This window comes from Oncorhynchus kisutch, linkage group LG3 (assembly GCF_002021735.2).
Source record: "Oncorhynchus kisutch isolate 150728-3 linkage group LG3, Okis_V2, whole genome shotgun sequence".
Taxonomy (NCBI): Eukaryota; Metazoa; Chordata; class Actinopteri; order Salmoniformes; family Salmonidae; genus Oncorhynchus; species Oncorhynchus kisutch.
Window position 1 is genome coordinate 67,875,866 of NC_034176.2, and position 20,069 is coordinate 67,895,934.

The following is a 20,069-nucleotide window of genomic DNA, read 5'->3' on the forward strand; positions in this document are numbered from 1 at the left end:
GGAGAGCAACAACTGTCCGGGGATGTCCACAAAGCAAATATTGCTTGTAACAAACAGTTACATGACCTACGGTCAAGCAAGTCAATGTTTAATACAGTTTACTAAACAATTACTACTATAGAACCACTGAGTTACCGCAAGTCAGCACAAAGACAACAGGAGCACTGCCTCCACTATTCAAGCACCATTTCAACATCATCAAACAACTAGGCTATGTATGCTTAGTTTAATACAGTGAAGACAAACTTAAAGATACCAAAAACAATATAGTCCAATCCTAAATATCCTAAATATATCATATCATGTGGCTGTCCATGGTACTGATTTCTATACGTGTGTGTGTGTGTGTGTGCGTGTGCAAGTTAAAAAAAAGAATGTTGACTCACCCTACTTGTAGACTAGTTGAAAGCCAATGCCATCCTCCTCTCTTTCATGTTGGCAAAACGGTCTATGGCTCTGTCATACAGTACACTTTTAGTTTTTGTTGTCATAGGCTACAGAGCTGACTTCCTTGCATGGGCATCAATGAAACAGCTAAGTTAGGTAGCTAGCTAACTTGAACCTACAAGGCTACATATAGAAATTCAATCGTCTCATAATCTTCGACATCATAATCATTGGCCTGTACAGAGAATTAAGTCAAAACCGCAAGTCCAAATCCCCATCTCCATCCATGGCGTAGTAAAGGGTCTGATTTAGCAAGCTGGCTACTGCCGGACAACAACACAGCCAGACCAGAAACAAATGTTTACCCCTGAACGTACAGTATTTAGGCTTGCTATAACAAAGGGGTTGAATACTTATTGACTCAAAACATTTCAGATTTACATTGTTATTAACTTGTAATCATTTCAAAAAAATATATTCCACTTTGAAATTGTGGGGTACTGTGTATTAATCAGTGGCACAAAAATCTAAATATAATACATTTTCAATTTGGCCTGTGGAAAATGTGTAAAAAGTCAAGGGGTGTGAATACTTTCTGAAGGCACTGTATGCGTGTTTGAAGGTAGGTGTCCACACTGTGGAGTTGTCTGATGGGGTCCACTATGCATTGACGTGTTTCTGTTGTTGAGTAAATGACTGGTTAATCAAGTGCAGGGGAACAAACACCAGAGGTCTGCTATACCTGTCTGTAATATCTAGCTCCTCACCCTAATCACATTGCACTCGAGGGACACTGCCTGTTTTTATACTGTATGTGTGTGAGCATGTGTTCAGCGTTTGATTGCGTGCATGTGTGTGTGTGTCTTAGCCTCAGTAGAATGACTCTGTCTTAGATAAGGCTTAATTAATGTTGCTCTCTCCACAACAGGGAGGTGAGTCTCTCCCCCTCCTCTCTCTTTCTCTCCCACCCCATTCCTCTCTCTCTCTATCGCTCCCCCCACTCTCTCTATCGCTCGCTCTCCCCGCCCGCCCGCCCTCTCTGTCTCCCTCCCCCTTTCCCCTCATCCTCAAGTATCTCCACTGTCAACTCATCCAGTTGTCACCCACAACACCCACATTCTCTGTATGACGTGTGTGTGTTTGGTGCGTGTGAGTGCCTGTGTATAATGCCATCCCTGTGTGATGTGAGGTCAGTGGTGAGCTCCTCTCGTGTTCTCTGTATGTGGCTCTGCTTTGTCCTCAGATTCATGCTCCTCTCTTAGACCACTGCCCTCCCCTGTCCCCCTTCACTCTCTCAGCCCCCGGCTGTGGATAGAGTTACACTCACTTCACCACACCCTATGCACACACACGCATACACACACACACACACACACACACACACACACACACACACACACACACACACACACACACACACACACACACACACACACACACACACACACACACACACACACACACACACACTTCTTGGCAGCTCTCTCTTTGCCTGGGCAGGCTCTATAAACCCTGAGCCCCAGCCAGGCTCCTCTTGCTGTGAAAAAACAATTTACACACTCACACTAACCCCCCCTGCCTGCTGGAGCTAATGGGCTAACCCAGTGCTTCCTCTCTCCACCCCCGCTGCAGAGGGACAGATGGTACATACTGTTGGTGCTGCTCTAACTGCTCTGTCATTGATTCAGTAGTAACACAGTCGTCAGTCCACAGCCTGCCTGCCTGCAGAGAGAGAGCCAAAGCAGGAAGAAAGAAAGAGAGGACATAAGGAGAGAGGAAAATAGACTGATTGTGAGAGAGAGAAGCAGGGAAAGCATCCAGCCATCTGTCTGTCCAGTCTGAAAGCCACAGCCGCCCTCTTTGTTTGGCGTCCCTGATATGACCCTGTTTAAAAGTGAGCACCACCGCAGCCCACGATGTGAGTATGCCAGGCAAAAGATACCACTCTGTGTCTTTGTCTCTATATTTTAGTGTGTATGTACGCATCTCATACTCACTCTCTCTCTCTGCTTATACCTCCCTTCTACCTTATACCTCCTTCCCTATTTTTGTCTCTCCCTGTCTATCCCTTTTTTCACCCCCCTTTTTCTACTTTTCACTCCCCTTTCTTTCACATCTCTTTTCTCCTTCCTCCCTACTTTCTCTGGGTTTCTCTCCCACTGCCTCTCTATTCCCTAAATCCCCTGTCCCTATTTCCCCTCTCCTTACTCTATCCCCCTTTCTCTCTCCCTCTGGTATTTCCTCATGCCGACCCTTACGCCTGGCCAGGGATAACCCTGTCTAATGGAACGAGAGACAGAACGAGAGAAGGAGAGAGAGGAGTGAGTGAGGTAGTGAAAGGATCCCGAGTTGAGGTGACAGGAACTCGACTGTTTACTCTCCGAACACAGCTGTGCTTAACCAAGAACTGGAGAGGTGTGTTTGAGTGGACGTGGGCGTGATGAGAGCGTGTTATGTATCTGTCATTCATCTGTGTGTGTGTGTGTGTGTGTGTGTGTGTGTGTGTGTACGTGGATGCTTGCGAGAGACAGAGATAGCCAGACAGAGACAGCCAGCCAGAGAGGAAGAAAGAGATCACTTATGCATGTCTACATACATGCTACAGTATGTGTGAGCATGGGTGCATGAGATTGAGTTACGACAGATGTCCGTAACTGTGATAGTGTGCTGGCCAACAGAATGGTGCTGGTTTTGGACTCTCTGAGGCGTCAGGCTGTGTGCTTGACAGGCTCTCCTGCACTGCTAGACTGTGTGAATCGATCCTAGACCAAAGCAGCTCAGGAGGAAGAATAAGGTTACAGTGTCAGCTCTCTCTCACTGGAGCAGAGAGGACAGAGAGAGAGTCTTCAGGACCGAGGGCTAGAGCTGAAACTTCTACCCAGCTGAGCCTTCACTGGAGTTGTCAATAACTGTGGAGACTGGGATTACATCGGTTCACAGGGAAGATGTTATTTCTATTGCACATCTTAGCCACTGCATGCGTGTATGTGTGAGCATGTGTATGATTCTGGGCCTTGGGGGATGCCACTGTTTCTGGTTAGTGAGCCAACACAGAATGAGGTTCATTTTCACCTTTGACAGAGTAGTTATCAGATACTGGTATGTCTGTCTGTCTGTATTGCTGTCTTTAACTAGAGTATCGGACTGTCCTGAAAATAACTCGAATATCAGACGGTCCAGAAAAAGAGAGAAAGGGCGAGAAGACATTTATTAAAGGCCCAGTGCAGTCAAAAACATGATTTGACTATGTTTTATATATATTACCACACTATGAGGTTAATACTGTGAAATTGTAAAACATTATGATAATGCCCTTTTTTTTATATACTGCATGTGATGACAGTCCACATAAAAGCACTTTTGCACTTAAGGCCTAGATTCAATCAAATCAAGCACTAACCTGCGATAGCAGACGACCGTATAGCGATGTTTTGGCGGTGTTGGCTGTCAAATCAGTGAGCAGCTGCTCTTGCGATCATTGTCACAAAGCCACACCCGCCCCACTCGAATAAGAAGTTCAGAACAAGAAAGCGTAGGCTATGTTTTGGTGGGATGGAGTTTTGGCCTTCCATGGTGACATCACGATGTGGTAAATTAGTTAATAGACCAATAAGACAGAGAGTTCCAAACCTCTCTGCCAATTACAGCTAATTGTCAGTTTTTCCTTCCCAACTCAGACCACTCCCAGACAGTTCTAGCAAAATTCTTGCTTGAGAAATTGCCCTTTGCTAAGAAGCTATCTTTCTTTTTGACCATTTTATTTGAAAACAATCACAATGACCTGATGCATAAAAAAATCATGACAGGCCTTATGGAAACAGCTAATTTGTCAGTAAAACTTCCCAATATCGACAAAACTAAATACGCTAGACAACGTGGGATATTTATTTTGTCTTTGAAATAGATTATGCAACAACTGCGGTGGAAAAGCTTTTATGCGCAAATATTGACAGAAAAACCATAATGCCTCAGTAAACTTGGAGTCACGTGATGATGTCGTAGCCTACTACCACCACGACATGGAAAACAATTCAGTTTATAGGCAGATAAAATAAGTTATGATGAACAATATCCAATAAATATTGAGGGTAGGCTATCATTTAAATGATGCTGATGTCATGATGATCGGTGCTTGGCTGCCAATTCTAAAAATCAAAAAGGATCTTGCTTTTATCCATATCATCTTATTACCTACTCTGTCAACTTTATCAGCTAACTTTTGTCTAAAGAGTATGGGCCAAAACCAGATTGGGTTCTAATGCTATTTATTGCAATTTTTTTCTGCAGTTTTTGTGACAAAACTATACGTAGTGTTAAAAATGCAATGGAAACCATTTCAACTTTTGTTTTTTGTTCAGTACATGGAACTTAAGGCTCGATTCAATCAGATCCACTTTAGCCAACATCCACATAGCAGTTGTTTTGACGATGTCTTAGGTGGAACTTCATTACAGCTGTCAAAAGTGGCTCTCTGCATTATACCTAAAGAGGACATTACCATTGGCGGCACAGAGTAGCATTAACAGAAATACCATGCAGCCTTGTTTACAAGTGGAACACTGGAATGTGAGATGTAATCTACACCTCCATTAGGATGATAGAATTCATTATTATCTAGTTTAATGATTTTTCAATTTAAGAGTAATTATTTCTATATAGCCTACGCTTTCTTGTTCTGAACTTCTTATTCAAGTGGGGCGGGTGTGGCTTCGTGACAATGATCGCAAGAGCAGCTGCTCACTGATTTGACAGCCAACACCGCCAAAACATCGCTATACGGTGTTAGTGCATGATCTGATTGAATCTAGGCCTTAAGTGAGAAAGTGCTTTTTTTGTGGACTGTCATCACATGCAGTATTTTATTTGTTAAAAAGTCTGTTTGATTGAAACATCTGGTGGGAAAATGCACATATATTGTTTTAATATCCGCATTCAAATCTGTCGCCAAATGGATGGAAGTTTAGCTAGTAAGATACTTAAATGTTACCCAGAAATGATTTGATATTGAGATAATAAAAAAACAGATGCATTGGACCTTTAAGGGTTATAGAGTTTTTAATGAACAGTGAAAGAATATTATTTACAAAAATAACCGAAAAAGCTAGAGAGAGACAGAATGGGAGGATGAGAGAGGGAGGAAGAGTCCTCAGAGAGTGAAAAAGAGAGAGAGAGTGAGAGGATGAGAGAGGGAGGAAGAGTCCTCAGAGAGCGAAAAAGAGAAAGAGAGAGTGAGAGGATGAGAGAGGGAGGAAGAGTCCTCAGAGAGTGAAAAAGAGAGAGAGAGTGAGAGGATGAGAGAGGGAGGAAGAGTCCTCAGAGTGAAAAAGAGAGAGAGAGTGAGAGGATGAGAGAGGGAGGAAGAGTCCTCAGAGAGTGAAAAAGAGAAAGAGAGTGAGAGGATGAGAGAGGGAGGAAGAGTCCTCAGAGAGCGAAAAAAGATAGAAAGATAGAGTGAGAGGATGAGAGAGGGAGGAATAGTCCTCAGAGAGCAAAAAAAATAGAGATCTGGAACAGAACTAGATCCAAATGTTCTTCTCTGAAGGGTGAAATTGCAACCACAGCATTACGCCATAATTGTAACCAATTTTCAACATAGAAAATTATACTCCTTGTATAAAATATGTTGAACCTTTGAAACAACATTAGATCTTCAACGTTATAACCACTATCAGAAAAGCACCTCCTACTGGAGAGTTGATCTGCAACTATTCATTTGTTCTCCCATTCAGGGTTTAAACTTAACCCATCTTTTATATTTGTCACTGACTACTACCAATGCACTATCGTGAAAATGATTATGGAGAGATCTCTTAATAACTATACATTCACTGCGTGTCTATAAATTAATGATTGATATGTTGGATTCATGTCTCCATTTACAACCAAAAATCTAAGTTAAAGAATAGGACTAAATCAAATCCAACTTTAAAGTTGGATTTGAGGCATTGGACAACCTCCCTGGTCTTTGTGGTTGATTCTGTGCACTACTCGACTGAGGGACCTTACTGATAATTGTATATGTGCGGTACAGAGATGCGGTAGTCATTCAAAGATCATGTTAAACACTATTATTGCACACAGTGTGAGTCCATGCAACTTATTATGTGCCTTGTTAAGCACATTTTTACTCCTGAACTTTATTTAGGCTTGCCATAACCAGTGGTATAAAGTACTTAAGTAAAAATACTTTAAAGTACCAATTAAGCAGTTTTTGGGTCGTATCTGTCTGTACTTTACTATTCATATTTTTGACAACTTTTACTTTTATTGCACCACATTCCTAAAGATTTTTAAAAACTTTTTACTCCATACATTTTCCCTGACACCCAAAAGTACTAGTTACAATTTGAATGCTTAGCAGGACAGGATGGTCCAATTCACACACTTATTAAGAGAACATCCCTGGCCATCTCTACTGCCTCTGATCTGACGGACTCACTAAACACAAATCATGTCTGAGTGTTGGAGTATGCCCCTGGCTATCTGTAAATAAAAAATCATAAAAAATCATGTAATCTGTTTTGCTTAATATAAGGAATTTGATACTTAATGATGTTTTAGCAATTACATTTACTATTGATATTTAAGTATATTTAAAACCAAATACTTTTTGACTTTTACTCAAGTAGTATTTTACTGGATGACTTTCACTTTTACTTGATTTCATTTTCAATTAAGGTACGGTATTCTGTTACAATTGGCTATAACAAAGGGGTGGAATGCTTATTGACACAAGACATTTCAGCTTTTAATTTCTAATGAATTAGTAAGAAAATGTAAAAACATAATTCGACTGACATTATGGGGTATTGTGTGAAGGCCAGTGACAAAAACAAACCTCAATTGAATCCATTTTGAATTCAGGCTGCAACACAACAAGATGTGGAAAAAGTCAAGGAGTGTGAATACTTTCTGAAGGCTCTGTATACTCCTATATTATTCAGGAATCAATGGGTACATATCATTCATTTATCAGTCCAAAAATGTATGTTGCAACTACGGATTGCCCCTTTAACAGGCAGTGACCTTTATACAGCAGAACCATGTCGTCCATTTCAATGTGATCCGTTAACCTGTCCCCAGAAATGTTTTCTGTCCACTGTTCCACAAATGTCAAGCAAAATCTTTCCCTTGTCCCGCATTTGGGTTTTTAAGATTTCGTCACCCTAATTCCAACTGGTGGAAACATTCCTACTGCAAGAATTTAAGTAGAATTTGCAGTTTTATATGTGAAAAACAATCAGGCAGCTTGTATCAGAAACAAAGAGGAGAACCACTGGAGTGGCTGAGTTTCACGTATCTGACTCATGAAAATTTCACACGTGTCTGAAAATAATGTTTTTTCTCTCCACATGATTTTTTCATGTGTTGTTTTGTAAGGGCAATAATGCAACTGTCAGCAATGCTGTGATGTACCTCCTCTACTCTCTTTTTAACCTATTCTCTCTCCCTCTATCCCCCTTTCTCTCTCTTTCAACAGTCTCCCCCCCATCTTTTTCTCCATCCTCTCTCTCCCTCTCACGCCCACTCCCCGTCATGCTGCTTTGTTAGGCCTATTGTTATGACAGTGATGTTGGTGGTTGCTCAGCTTGTGATATCGTCAGTAAGAACCCTGTCAGCAGACTCTGATCTGAGATCAAATGGACCAGGACTGCTGTCAGAGAAAGCAGATGGGAGTGATCCAGGAAGTCAGATCTGAGAACAGCACGATGGTAGAGACTTTTCATTGTGTGTCAGCATGATGTGAACAGGCAGGCGGGTGGGCTGTGCTTTAACAGTCTCGTTTGACTAACTACCCATTCTGCCACTGCAGAATGCCAGCCTCGTGTATGTGTGATAGGCGATGCCACTTGCCAAAAACACACAGGGCTCCACGCTGTGCAGGATCCCCCACAATTCATCTGTTCCTGGAGCGCACAAAACTGCCAAAATGTCACTCCACTCTCTACACAGTTCAGGGCTCTCATTACATCATCTTTTCCACATCGGGGGCTTGACTCCCAGTTTAAGAGGTCACAGCATTTGCCTGAGTAAAAAACGAATAAAAAACAAATCCTAATTCCAAATAGGATGTTTTTGCTTATGCATAGCCTCCTCTCTTCCAGGTAATGTGATTAAGCTGGCTTTAGATATGAGCATTTACCATAGCTGGTGGTGAGGCAGAGTAGAGGTCAGTGGGAGAGGCAGGAGCCAACAGTCAGTCAGAACACGGCAGTAGGGATTATGGATTTATAATCCTGTGGTTATGATTACAACTAATTTCATGTGACCTTGGTTTTGGTCACACTGACAGACAGTCACTGGCTGCAGCCACTTGTTTGATGACGCATCTCTGTTTCAGTTTACTGGTTTCGTGGTTGATGGGATTCTATACCGAGTCCTCCACCCATTCTGGCCTCTTTGTCATCATGTTCACAGACTTCAACACAGAGATTGTGGAGATAAACTCATGAACAAGGGATAATCAGAATCGAGGTCAATGCATTGTTCATTTTGTCAGATTAGGAACTGAATTGGAATTTGTGTGATTTCCATGTTACATCAATAGTGGGGTTGAAAAAGTGGAGTTAGTGTTTCTTACAATAGTTCATTCCTACCTCTGCTGTTGTACTGTGATCAGAAATTCCATAAGGAATTAAATAGAAAAATATGCATAGAACATCTTGTCGATGACTGTTTGTTTTTTACTGTAGGCCCGTGTTCATGCTATAAAGTATAATCTGTGTAGGCTTGAAAAATCCCAGGAACTTTCCCCAAATTCCCAGGTTTTTTAGAAATCCTGGTTGTAGGTTTCTGAAATTTCTGCTCATTCTCTCCTGATTTCAGAAATCTTTCAAACGGAATTTCTGAAAAAACCCGGAATTTTGGGAAAGTTTGCATAAGCGTAATTTTGCAACCCTACACGTGTTTGTGTGTCCATCCCACATCCTGACTCTGGGTTGACTAATCTGCTCAGGGTGCCTGGCCAACTAATGTGTGCACTGGCTGCACTGTGGTGACTGTCCAATAGCCTCATCCATGTACTGTATGTGTATGTGACCACTTTGAGTCTGTTAGCATCCTCCCTGGTTTTTCCTTAATAGACTCTCAATCTGTGTCCGCTGTGCAGGTGGGTCCTCTGTTAACAAACCCCTCAACACAAAATGCTCTTCCACCCCCATAGTGCTAATGCCACCTCTGGAAGCCTGCCATTTAGACAACAACAACAGAACACGTGCCAAAAATGGTCACTCTTGTCACTCTAGTCCTGCTCTATCCCCAGCAGACATTAAAAGCTTTGTGGTAGTGTTTTTCGATGTTTTTAGTGTTGAGAGGCATCCTGGAATGTGTTTGGATTGAGATCACAGTGGGAAAGCTAATTGCATTGTGTTGCTTTTGTTTCCTTTCATCTCTCCCTGTCATTATCGTTGTTCCTTGAAACCAATTGAGTTTTATTGTCACATTGCATTTGACTCTGTTACAGGCCATTTGTATATAGTACATGTTCTCATCGTAGCATTGGCTATGGAAGGCAAAATTACTCACATCATGTTTGACAAGCACACTTTGCATAACACCATCGTAGGTTGCCATCAGCTGAAAACATTGCAATGTCCGTTCTTACAAAATCAATAAAGATACAAAATATCTGAATAGCTAAATGCAGAGCAGGAAGTGAGAAGGCGGTCAGGGTGAACTTTTACCTTCAATAGGAAAAGTAAAAAAATCATTGTAGAATGTATTTTATGAGATCTGTTTTTTCTACAGTGAAAATATTACAACAGCCACAAGGCTATTGAGAACCAAAGCAGCCATGACCGCAGTTGTTTAACATAGCAGTCAATCTATTTCCTGTAGTCTCAAAATTATTAAACATTTTGTTTTATGTAAAAAATGATTTCTACTTCAAGTGGAGCACACTTTGTTAAACTGCAGTGGGTAGTCTTAAACAAATCTACTTTGAAACAAAAGTATACACCTCACACAGATGGTAACACACCTGTACCATGTCAGATAAAAAGTTTAAATGAACTACATTTTAAGTTTGCATCCCAATATTAGACTTTATATGCATCACAGAATCCTTTTTGATATAGAAACACAGGATTTTTGGTGTTATTTTTTATCATGTTTATTAATTATGGATTTATGAAAAATATGAATAATATACCACCCATGAAGCCGCTAGAGGGCCATTTGGTCATTTGACTGCAGGAAAGGGAAATATTGTCATTCAAATAAGTTGACTCACCCACATAAGTACACCTGGATGCACATACATTTTAAAGACATCCTCCAGAAATGTAGGAACGTTTACTGTTGAAAAGTGATATCCCTAGTATAAAAATAAAGTAAAGTGCAGACACAAAAGGGTAAAACGTTATGTTTTGAGTAAAATTGTGTTTTTTTAGACACAACTGTAAACTTTAGGAGTAGAACATTCAATGAGTTGGTCTGATGGGAACCTGTGACGTCATCGGCCTCCCCCTTGCTTGAGCATCTCCAATCCAAAGTTAAATCTAGAATTTACTTCCTATTTTGCAACAAGCCCTCCTTCACTCAGGCTGCCAAACATACCCTCGTAAAACTGACTATCCTACCAATCCTTGACTTCGGCGATGTCACTTACAAAATAGCCTCCAACACTCTACTCAGCAAATTGGATGCAGTCTGTCACAGTGCCATCCGTTTTGTCACCAAAGCCATCACCTCCTTTGGCTGCCTTTCCTTCCAGTTCTCTGCTGCCTGGAACTAATGACTGGAACAAATTGCAAAAATCACTGAAGTTGGAGAAATATCTCCCTCACTAACTTTAAGCATCAGCTGTCAGAGCAGCTTATCGATCGCAGTAGCTGTACACAGCCCATCTGTAATTAGCCCATCCAACCAACTACCTACCTCATCCCCATATTTTTGTTGTTTTTCTGCTCTTTTGCACACCAGTATTTCTACTAGCACATCCTCATCTGCACATACAGTGGGGAGAACAAGTATTTGAAACACTGACGATTTTGCAGGTTTTCCTACTTACAAAGCATGGAGGGGTCTATAATTTTTATCATAGGTACACCAACTGTGAGAGACAGAATCCAGAAAATCACATTGTATGATTTTTAAGTAATTCATTTGCATTTTATTGCATGACATATGTATTTGATACATCAGAAAAGCAGAACTTAATATTTGGTACAGAAACCTTTGTTTGCAATTACAGAGATCATACGTTTCCTGAACAGGTTTGCACACACTGCAGCATACAGACCTTCTCCAGATCCTTCAGGTTTTGGGGCTGTTGCTGGGCAATACAGACTTTCAGCTCCCTCCAAAGATTTTCTATTGGGTTCAGGTCTGGAGACTGGCTAGGCCACTCCAGGATCTTGAGATGCTTCTTACGGAGCCACTCCTTAGTTGCCCTGGCTGTGTGTCGTCGGGTCGTTGTCATGCTGGAAGACCCAGCCACGACCCATTTTCAATGCTCTTACTGAGGGAAGGAGGTTGTTGGCCAAGATCTCGCGATACATGGCCCCATCCATCCTCCCCTCAATACGGTGCAGTCGTCCTGTCCCATTTGCAGAAAAGCATCCCCAAAGAATAATGTTTCCACCTCCATGCTTCACGGTTGGGATGGTGTTCTTGGGGTTGTACTCATCCTTCTTCTTCCTTCAAACACGGCGAGTGGAGTTTAGATATATATTTTTGTCTCATCAGACCACATGACCTTCTCCCATTCCTCCTCTGGATCATACAGATGGTCATTGGCAAACTTCAGACGGGCCTGGACATGCGCTGGCTTGAGCAGGGGGGGACCTTGCATGCGCTGCAGGATTTTAATCCATGACGGCGTAGTGTGTTACTAATGATTTTCTTTGAGACTGTGGTCCCAGCTCTCTTCAGGTCATTGACCAGGTCCTGCCGTGTAGTTCTGGGCTGATCCCTCACCTTCCTCATGATCATTGATGCCCCACGAGGTGAGATCTTGCATGGAGCCCCAGACCGAGGGTGATTGACCGTCATCTTGAACTTCTTCCATTTTCTAATAATTGCGCCAACAGTTGTTGCCTTCTCACCAAGCTGCTTGCCTATTGTCCTGTAGCCCATCCCAGCCTTGTGCAGGTCTACAATTTTAGCCTGGATGTCCTTACACAGCTCTCTGGTCTTGGCCATTGTGGAGAGGTTGGAGTCTGTTTGATTGAGTGTGTGGACAGGTGTCTTTTATACAGGTAACGAGTGCAAACAGGTGCAGTTAATACAGGTAATGAGTGGAGAACAGGAGGGCTTCTTAAAGAAAAACTAACAGGTCTGTGAGAACCGGAATTCTAACTGGTTGGTAGGTGATCAAATACTTATCTCATGCAATAAAATGCAAATTAATTACTTAAAAATCATACAATGTGATTTTCTGAATTTTTGTTTTAGATTCCGTCTCTCACAGTTGAAGTGCACCTATGATAAAAAATTACAGACCTCTACATGCTTTGTAAGTAGGAAAACCTGCAAAATCGGCAGTGTATCAAATACTTGTTCTCCCCACTGTATAACACTCCAGTGTAAATTGCTAAATTGTAATTACTTCTCCACTATTGGCCTATTTATTGCCTATTGTGTTATTGACTGTACGTTTGTTTATCCCATGTGCAACTCTGTGTTGTTGTTTTTGTCGCACTGCTTTGATTTATCTTGACCAGGTCGCAGTTGATAATGAGAACTTGTTCTTAACTGGCCAACCTAGTTAAATAAAAGGTTAAATAAAATAAATTAAAATAGGAAAAATAGAGGAGCAGAAGAGAACAAAAGAGGAAAGGCCCACCTCACCACTGAAATGTCAAGACTTACCTGGACCACCTATTGAGATGTGCCTTTTGTTTTGTAAATAGTGGCGTGTATAAACAATTACCAAGAAAAAATAAATAAATAATCTTTCATCTCTCTGTGTTTCATAATTTTCGTATAGGCTATCTAGCTGATGCTGTCTGGTCCAAACAAATATGACATTGTTGCCCCCTGTAGCATTGAAGGCAGGCATCTGGCCTCCCTTGACAAAAATAGTATACAAAATTTGCCAATCCGCATTGAGCTGTACTGTGTGAGCTTAACTGTGAATGGTCCTGGCGCACCAAAAAAAAAGTGTCAAGGGAAGCCAGCTTGGATTTGGCTTCCCTCCTATCAAATCCCATTGAAATTAATTGACAGAAAAACTTTAATAGTTGCATCTTGTTGTGTTGTTGTCTTCCGGTGGCTAGCTAGCCAGCTAGCTAAAATTGGCCCTTTCCTAAATTAGCCATGGATAGAGATAGGGATTTGGACTTGTGGTTTTAATTAATTCTCCATATTGGGCAATGATTATAACAGTGATTCTGATCCAACCATTAATGCATACTTAGTCGTGCCCCTGGCCTGAGAGAATGGAAGTTCAATATGTAGCTAGATGTAGAAGGCTAAAGTTAACTAGCTAACATTGCCCATAAATGGAAGTTAGGCTAGCGAGCAAGCATTTTAGCCAGGTAGCCTAGGACAACAACAAATAAAAGCATGTACTGTATGACAGACCGTTTCGTCGACATGAAAGAGAGGAGGAAGGCATTGGCGTTTCTCTAGAAGTAGGGTGAGTCAGCATGTTTCTCTACTTGCACAAACGCGCACACACACACACACACAAGTACAGAAATCAGAACCATGGACAGCCACATCATATTTAGGTTATGTTGATTGGACATAATTATTTTTGGTATCTTTTTGTTGTCACTGTATTAGACTAAGCAGAGGTGATTTGATGATGTTGAAATGTTGAAGTTGAAATGGTGCTGGAATAGTGGAGGCAGTTCCTGTTTTTCTTGCGACCTGCGATAGCTCTCGATGGTTCTAAATCAGTAGTTGTTTAGTTGTCCGAAAATGTCAGAAACATTAACTTGCTTGACCATGCTGTAGCTCTGTTACTGTACATGCAATATGCTTTGTGGACTTCACTGGACAGAGGTTGCTATCCGGTTTTGTGAAAAAAGAAAGGTGTGGTTGAATTTATTCTGCCACTGTGTCTTCTTATTGTCTCGGCCTTTAGGCCTATATATCACAGTCGCAAGGCATATTAATTAACAGGTTATGGGGGTAGGGAGGGGCTTGGCTTCCCTAGTTATTTTACTCAGGCACTGCTACGGGTTGTAATCAGGTGATAAATGAGGTGAAAAGCAGACTGGAGTGCCACTTTAAAACATGGTTTTCCTTGTTTAGGCTAATAGCTATGGCTTCTGTCTGAGCACATGGCATGTGGTAATTGTCTGTAATTCACACCTCCTGTCGATGACGATTATTAGCACAACACTCCCCCAAACATCCCTTTGTTCAATGAGCAATTTGAAGCCTTTTGCACTTAAGTCGGCAATGTCATTTTTGGTGGACAACTGTAACACTTTTTTTAACCCAGCGTGAACTGGCAGGAATTCACCATTTGTTGATGCAATTTTCCAACTTGGCAGCAGAACTCACCCAGATAGTGCTCCCACTGATTAGCAGCTCTTGATGAGTGACAGTTGGTCTCGCTTGGACAGGGGCGCATGAAGTGTGGTCTGCTGTAGATGGGTCAGGAGTGGGGAAGACTTTTGCTGCATTTACACAGGTAGCCCAATTCTGATTCCACCCCCCACCCCCCTAATTGCTCTCTGGACAAATCAGATCAGCTCTGAAAAATATCTGATATGAGAATATCTGATGTGATTGGTCAGAAGACCAATTAGCAGAAAAAAATATCAGAACTGCCTGTGTAAGTACAGCCTTTTTGGTATTTTTTAGATGGCTGAGGAGTGGGTAAGATGGTTTTGTTGTCTGTAGATTGCTCAGGGGTGGGGAATATGGTTTGGTAATCTGTTAATGGTTCAGGAGCTGGGAATATAATAATATATGCCATTTTAACATACACTTCTTTTCAAAGCAACTTGCACTTACAGTAAGTCTAGTTATGCGTGCATTCACCCATCTCAAACTGTCTCATTACCCTAGCTCAGAGTCTGTCTCATTACCCTAGCTCAGAGCCTCTCATTTACCCATCTCAGAGCCTGTCTCATTCCCCAAGCTCAGAGCCTGTCTAATTCCCCAAGCTCAGAACCTGTCTCATTCCCCAAGCTCAGAACCTGTCTCATTCCCCCAGCCCAGAGTCTGTCTCATTCCCTTAGCTCATAGCCTGTTTCATTCACCCATCTCAGAGTCTGTCTCATTCCTCAAGCTCAGAGTCTGTCTCATTCCCCCAGCTCAGAGCCTGTCTCATTCCCCAAGCTCAGAGCCTGTCTCATTCCCCAAGCTCAGAGCCTGTCTCATTCCCCAAGCTCAGAGCCTGTCTCATTACCCAAGCTCAGAGCCTGTCTCATTACCCAAGCTCAGAGCCTGTCTCATTACCCCAGCTCAGAGCCTGTCTCATTCCCCAAGCTCAGAGCCTGTCTCATTACCCCAGCTCAGAGCCTGTCTCATTACCCCAGCTCAGAGCCTGTCTCATTACCCCAGCTCAGAGCCTGTCTCATTCCCCAAGCTCAGAGCCTGTCTCATTACCCCAGCTCAGAGCCTGTCTCATTACCCCAGCTCAGAACCTGTCTGAAAAATGTGGCTCTACAAAGTATTGTCTTTGGGGGGTGAATAGTTATGCATGCTCAAGTTTGATTTTTTTGTCTTATTTCCTGGTTGTTTCACAATAAAAAACACTGAGCATCTTCAAAGTGGTAGGCATGTTGTGTAAATCAATTGATACAACCCCCCCCCCCCCACACAAATCCATTTTAATTCCAGTTTGAGAAATGAGGGGGTGAATACTTTCGCAAGCCACTGTAGCTGTGGGCTTGGGGGGTGATTTCAAATGCTCTTCTAAATGTCTCTTCAGAAGACATGAAATTGTTAGAAATTACATTCACCAAGGCATATTCCTACCAGCAGTGTGTATACTTTGCTTGTTTGTGCATACTGTATCTATCTGTAGGTGGTTGTTGACCCATGTGTGCCACTGGATGTGGACAGGAGGCAGCGGACGGCGGGGTGCGTTGTCAAAATTCTGCAGACTGAGAGCCCATACATTTCCCTGTGACAGACGGAGGGCAATTAGGCAGCACAGCTCCGCTTATCAGGCATGCTGTCACTGTGGGAGGCTAGGCTGGCCATGGGCCTGAGCTCCAGAGTACTGCCACTCTGCCAGCCTGACCCACCCTGCCAAACCCCAGCAGGGAGAGCCCGAGCCGGGCCATGCAGTGGAGGAGACCTAGGTCACACCCAGACCCTGGAGGACAGGCAAATGATCTTGGTCAGGATATAAAAAGGGGAGGGCAAACCTACACAAAGGCACACACATACAGCATATGTTTTACTATCCTTGTGGGGACCTAAAATGTACTTTAATTTAAAATCCTTACCCCAAACCTAACCCTAACTCCTAACCCTAAACCTAACCCCTAACCGTAATTCTAACCCTAATTGTAATCCTAACCCTAAATCTAAAATAGTCTGTGTCCTCATGGGGACCTGAGAATTTTCCTTGTTTTGCTATCCTTGTGGGGATTTGGGGGATTTTACAGCACCCACAAGGATAATAATACAAGCCCACCACACACACAAAGATGCACAGTCCCCATTACATCTCTCTCTCTGCAGCCGGCTCAGTCACGCTCTAGTCCCCTCTCCCATCTGTCCATGTTAGAATGGCCTCTCTTCTCTGAACCACCATCCCCTCTCACACGCCATGAAGGGAGAGGTGCTCTGGCATGTGCAATAATCAAGATGGCTCCGGTATAATTGAGCCGTGGGGACGGTGTGTGAATGTTGTGTGTATATGTATGTGTGTGAATGTATGAGTGTGTGTGTGTGTGCGCAAATATGTGTGCAAGTCGGAATGACCAATGCCATGTGTCTCAACGCCAGTGAGCTAATGTGCTGTGACAAGAGTCTCTTGATGTACAGAGATGTGTGTTTCTGATGCTGGTTGGCGCCAACAGAGACACAGTTAGTGTCAGTGTGTAGAGAAACAGCCTGTTTCTGCCAACCACTGTCGTTTTCATGCCACATGACGACAACAACAAAAGTCAATTGCTAGAGTAAAAACAGAAAGGATATGGTTGGTTAAAGCAGAAACAGCCTGGTATTCGTAGTGCTGGTGCGAGTTATGCCATACTGTGCCATGCCTTTTCACACCTGACTATGGTTGTGTTGTTCTTTACAGACATTAGCATGAGTGGAGAGCTGAAGTCCAGCCGTTCCAGGACCAGCAGCAAGAGACCCAGCAGCAATCCATACGGGTGAGTCTCATATCAGTTTATACACTTTCACATCACTTTAAACTGCTAACCTGCATGTCACACACACACACACTCTTCTCTCTGTTATGTGTGCCCTACAGCAGCAACCCTGTTGCCGTGGCAAATATCCCACCTCGTGATGGGTTGTGGGTAATGAAATAAGGTTGTTGCTGGGTGTGTTTGCCCCTGCTGAGAAATGGGGATAAACCAGAGAAACACATGCACGAACACACACACACACACACACACACACACACACACACACACACACACACGCACGCACGCACGCACACACGCACGCACGCACACACACTATATATATATATATTTTATACTATATAATCATTTATACCATGGCATTGTTGAATACTCGTTTCTGATTGGCTTGAAGGACATTCTAGAGCGTGCATTATTTCCATATAAAGCACAGTATATTTGCACGGTAGAATTCAATGGCTTTAGTTCAATCTTATAGGTTCTATGTTTGAGTTGCATTTGAAAGCAAAAGTCGCATTGACATTATTGGCATTGTTAATTTCGATTTTCCTAATAGCAAGCTAGAACTGATGGTTTTGTTGTAGCAGAATTTGGGGTGAGCTGTTGTAACTTCTCAATGAACATTTTCTGTTTTGAACTGTGATGTTATGCCTTGCGTAGACTCCTGTTATGTCGACACCCTAACACAAGGCCATTGTGTTCTGGAACTGTTGCTCTTAGAAAAGATCTGTTAGGTAAACAGTATGATTGTATTATGACCTCTCACTATATAAGGGGCATGAAACCATTTATTCTTTGAGTTGTTCCCTGTGGAATCAGAGATAGATCTCCCATGCAGCTACTTGATTGAAGATATTTCTGTTATACAATTAAATGGTCTCTGCCTTAATCTTTGGATCAAATTTTCCACAAAGGTTTAGTTAGCTAAACTAGCAAGTCTGTTTGGTTGGTTACCAAGGCAACTACTGTAGCTATCTAGTAAATGTGCTACCTACTGCAGTGGAGGTTGAACACATTTTTACCTGCAAATTAACCCATCTTTAGCAGCAAATGTGTTAAACTATAGTCATGGTATAAAAGGGATCATCAATGTGGGGCTCTATGCTAAGGTGACCAGATTTCTGAAATGAAAACCGGGGACATTTCCAGTTCGGTGGTCAATATATAATTCAAATATCCAATGTTATTATCTATGAAATAAAAAAGGGGGACAATTCTGGTTTCATGTATTTAGTCTAACAGGCCCACTGTGATAGAGAAAACAACTGCTACAGAAACACTACAGACAAGACAGAACTGTCAGATCTGAACAGCCATTCAGTGGTCCTGTAGTCTGGGTAGAATAAGAGCAGAAGAGAACATGAGAAAATTGAAGAAAAAAAACAGACAATAGTATATGTGAAATATGTAACAACTTAATATAGAAATAAGATGATGATGAGATTGGTAACTACCTAATATACTTATTCCAACCTAATCTGTATATTTCTCAGAAGAATGTATCTTCTTCAGGATTACTCTGTCGTTGGCTAGCTTCTCCATGAACTCCTGGCAGGGGAGGTTGAAGTTTGTCTTCACAATAAGCATGGCCTTGAAGGTAGGAACAGTGAACCTATTTCTTGCTGCTGTCCATATATCATTCATTTGGGAGAACACTCTCTCGACTGGTGCATTACTTCCAGGTAAGCACATGACAACAGACGCTAATCTAGCCAGGTTAGTGTGTGGGATGTCGTTCTCTTTGAAGTGGGTAACCACCGTGCTCCATCTCTGACTAAGCGGTATCTCAGATGTTTTCCATTCTTCAAGCGATCCCCCCTTTAGGAACTCTTGCAGGCCAGTAACCTCGTCAAACAATGCATCCTCATTGATGGTCACATTGGGGCATTTTTCCTGCAGTGTACCTGCTGCCTTCTGGATCTCTTCACGCTGAGGTTGCCTTTTTAAAAGGAGACCATGTAAATATTTTAGATTATCTGTATGCTTTCCCCATGCTTGCAAGTAGTTCACAGCCGTAGTGAAGAATGATTGGAATGTTTTGAGAAAGCTCTCTTTAGACATGGCTCCATTTCCCTCTAGCTCTCTCAGAAGTCCTCTGACCAAAACTGGAATGAAGTTGTCATCATGTCTTGCAATCGTCATCACGTCTTGCAGTCAATTTTGCCTCAATGTTTCTCAGAATTGCAGCTGACTCCACAGCACAGTGGTCCTGGCCTTCAAGCATCTTGATCATGTCACTGAATACAGTCAAGTTTCCATGGACAAAGGCCAGCCAAAGTTCAGTCAGTGGGATCTTCGAACATTGTTCGTAGGACAACAGGGCATTTGTCTTCAGAAATAAAAAAGGATTTCAATGGCACATACATTTTCAGCACTCTTTCTAGAGCAGGGAGCATGGACAGCCAGAGAACATAGTGGTGTCCTAAAATGTTATGGTACTCCTGG

General features: G+C 42.3%; 1 protein-coding gene across 3 annotated transcripts in view; it reads left to right on the forward strand.

Moving 5' to 3' along the window:
- Positions 1-2,044: 2,044 nt before the first annotated feature.
- LOC109888398 (RNA-binding Raly-like protein) overlaps positions 2,045-20,069 on the forward strand; it is an 87,557-nt gene continuing 69,532 nt past the window's right edge. For all 3 annotated transcript variants that reach the window (XM_031812282.1, XM_020479562.2, XM_031812283.1), the window contains exons 1-2: positions 2,045-2,305; positions 17,552-17,627. In XM_031812282.1, coding sequence (XP_031668142.1) covers positions 2,266-2,305; positions 17,552-17,627 — 116 coding nt within the window. In that variant the 5' untranslated portion in view covers positions 2,045-2,265. The remainder of the gene's footprint in view (positions 2,306-17,551; positions 17,628-20,069) is intronic.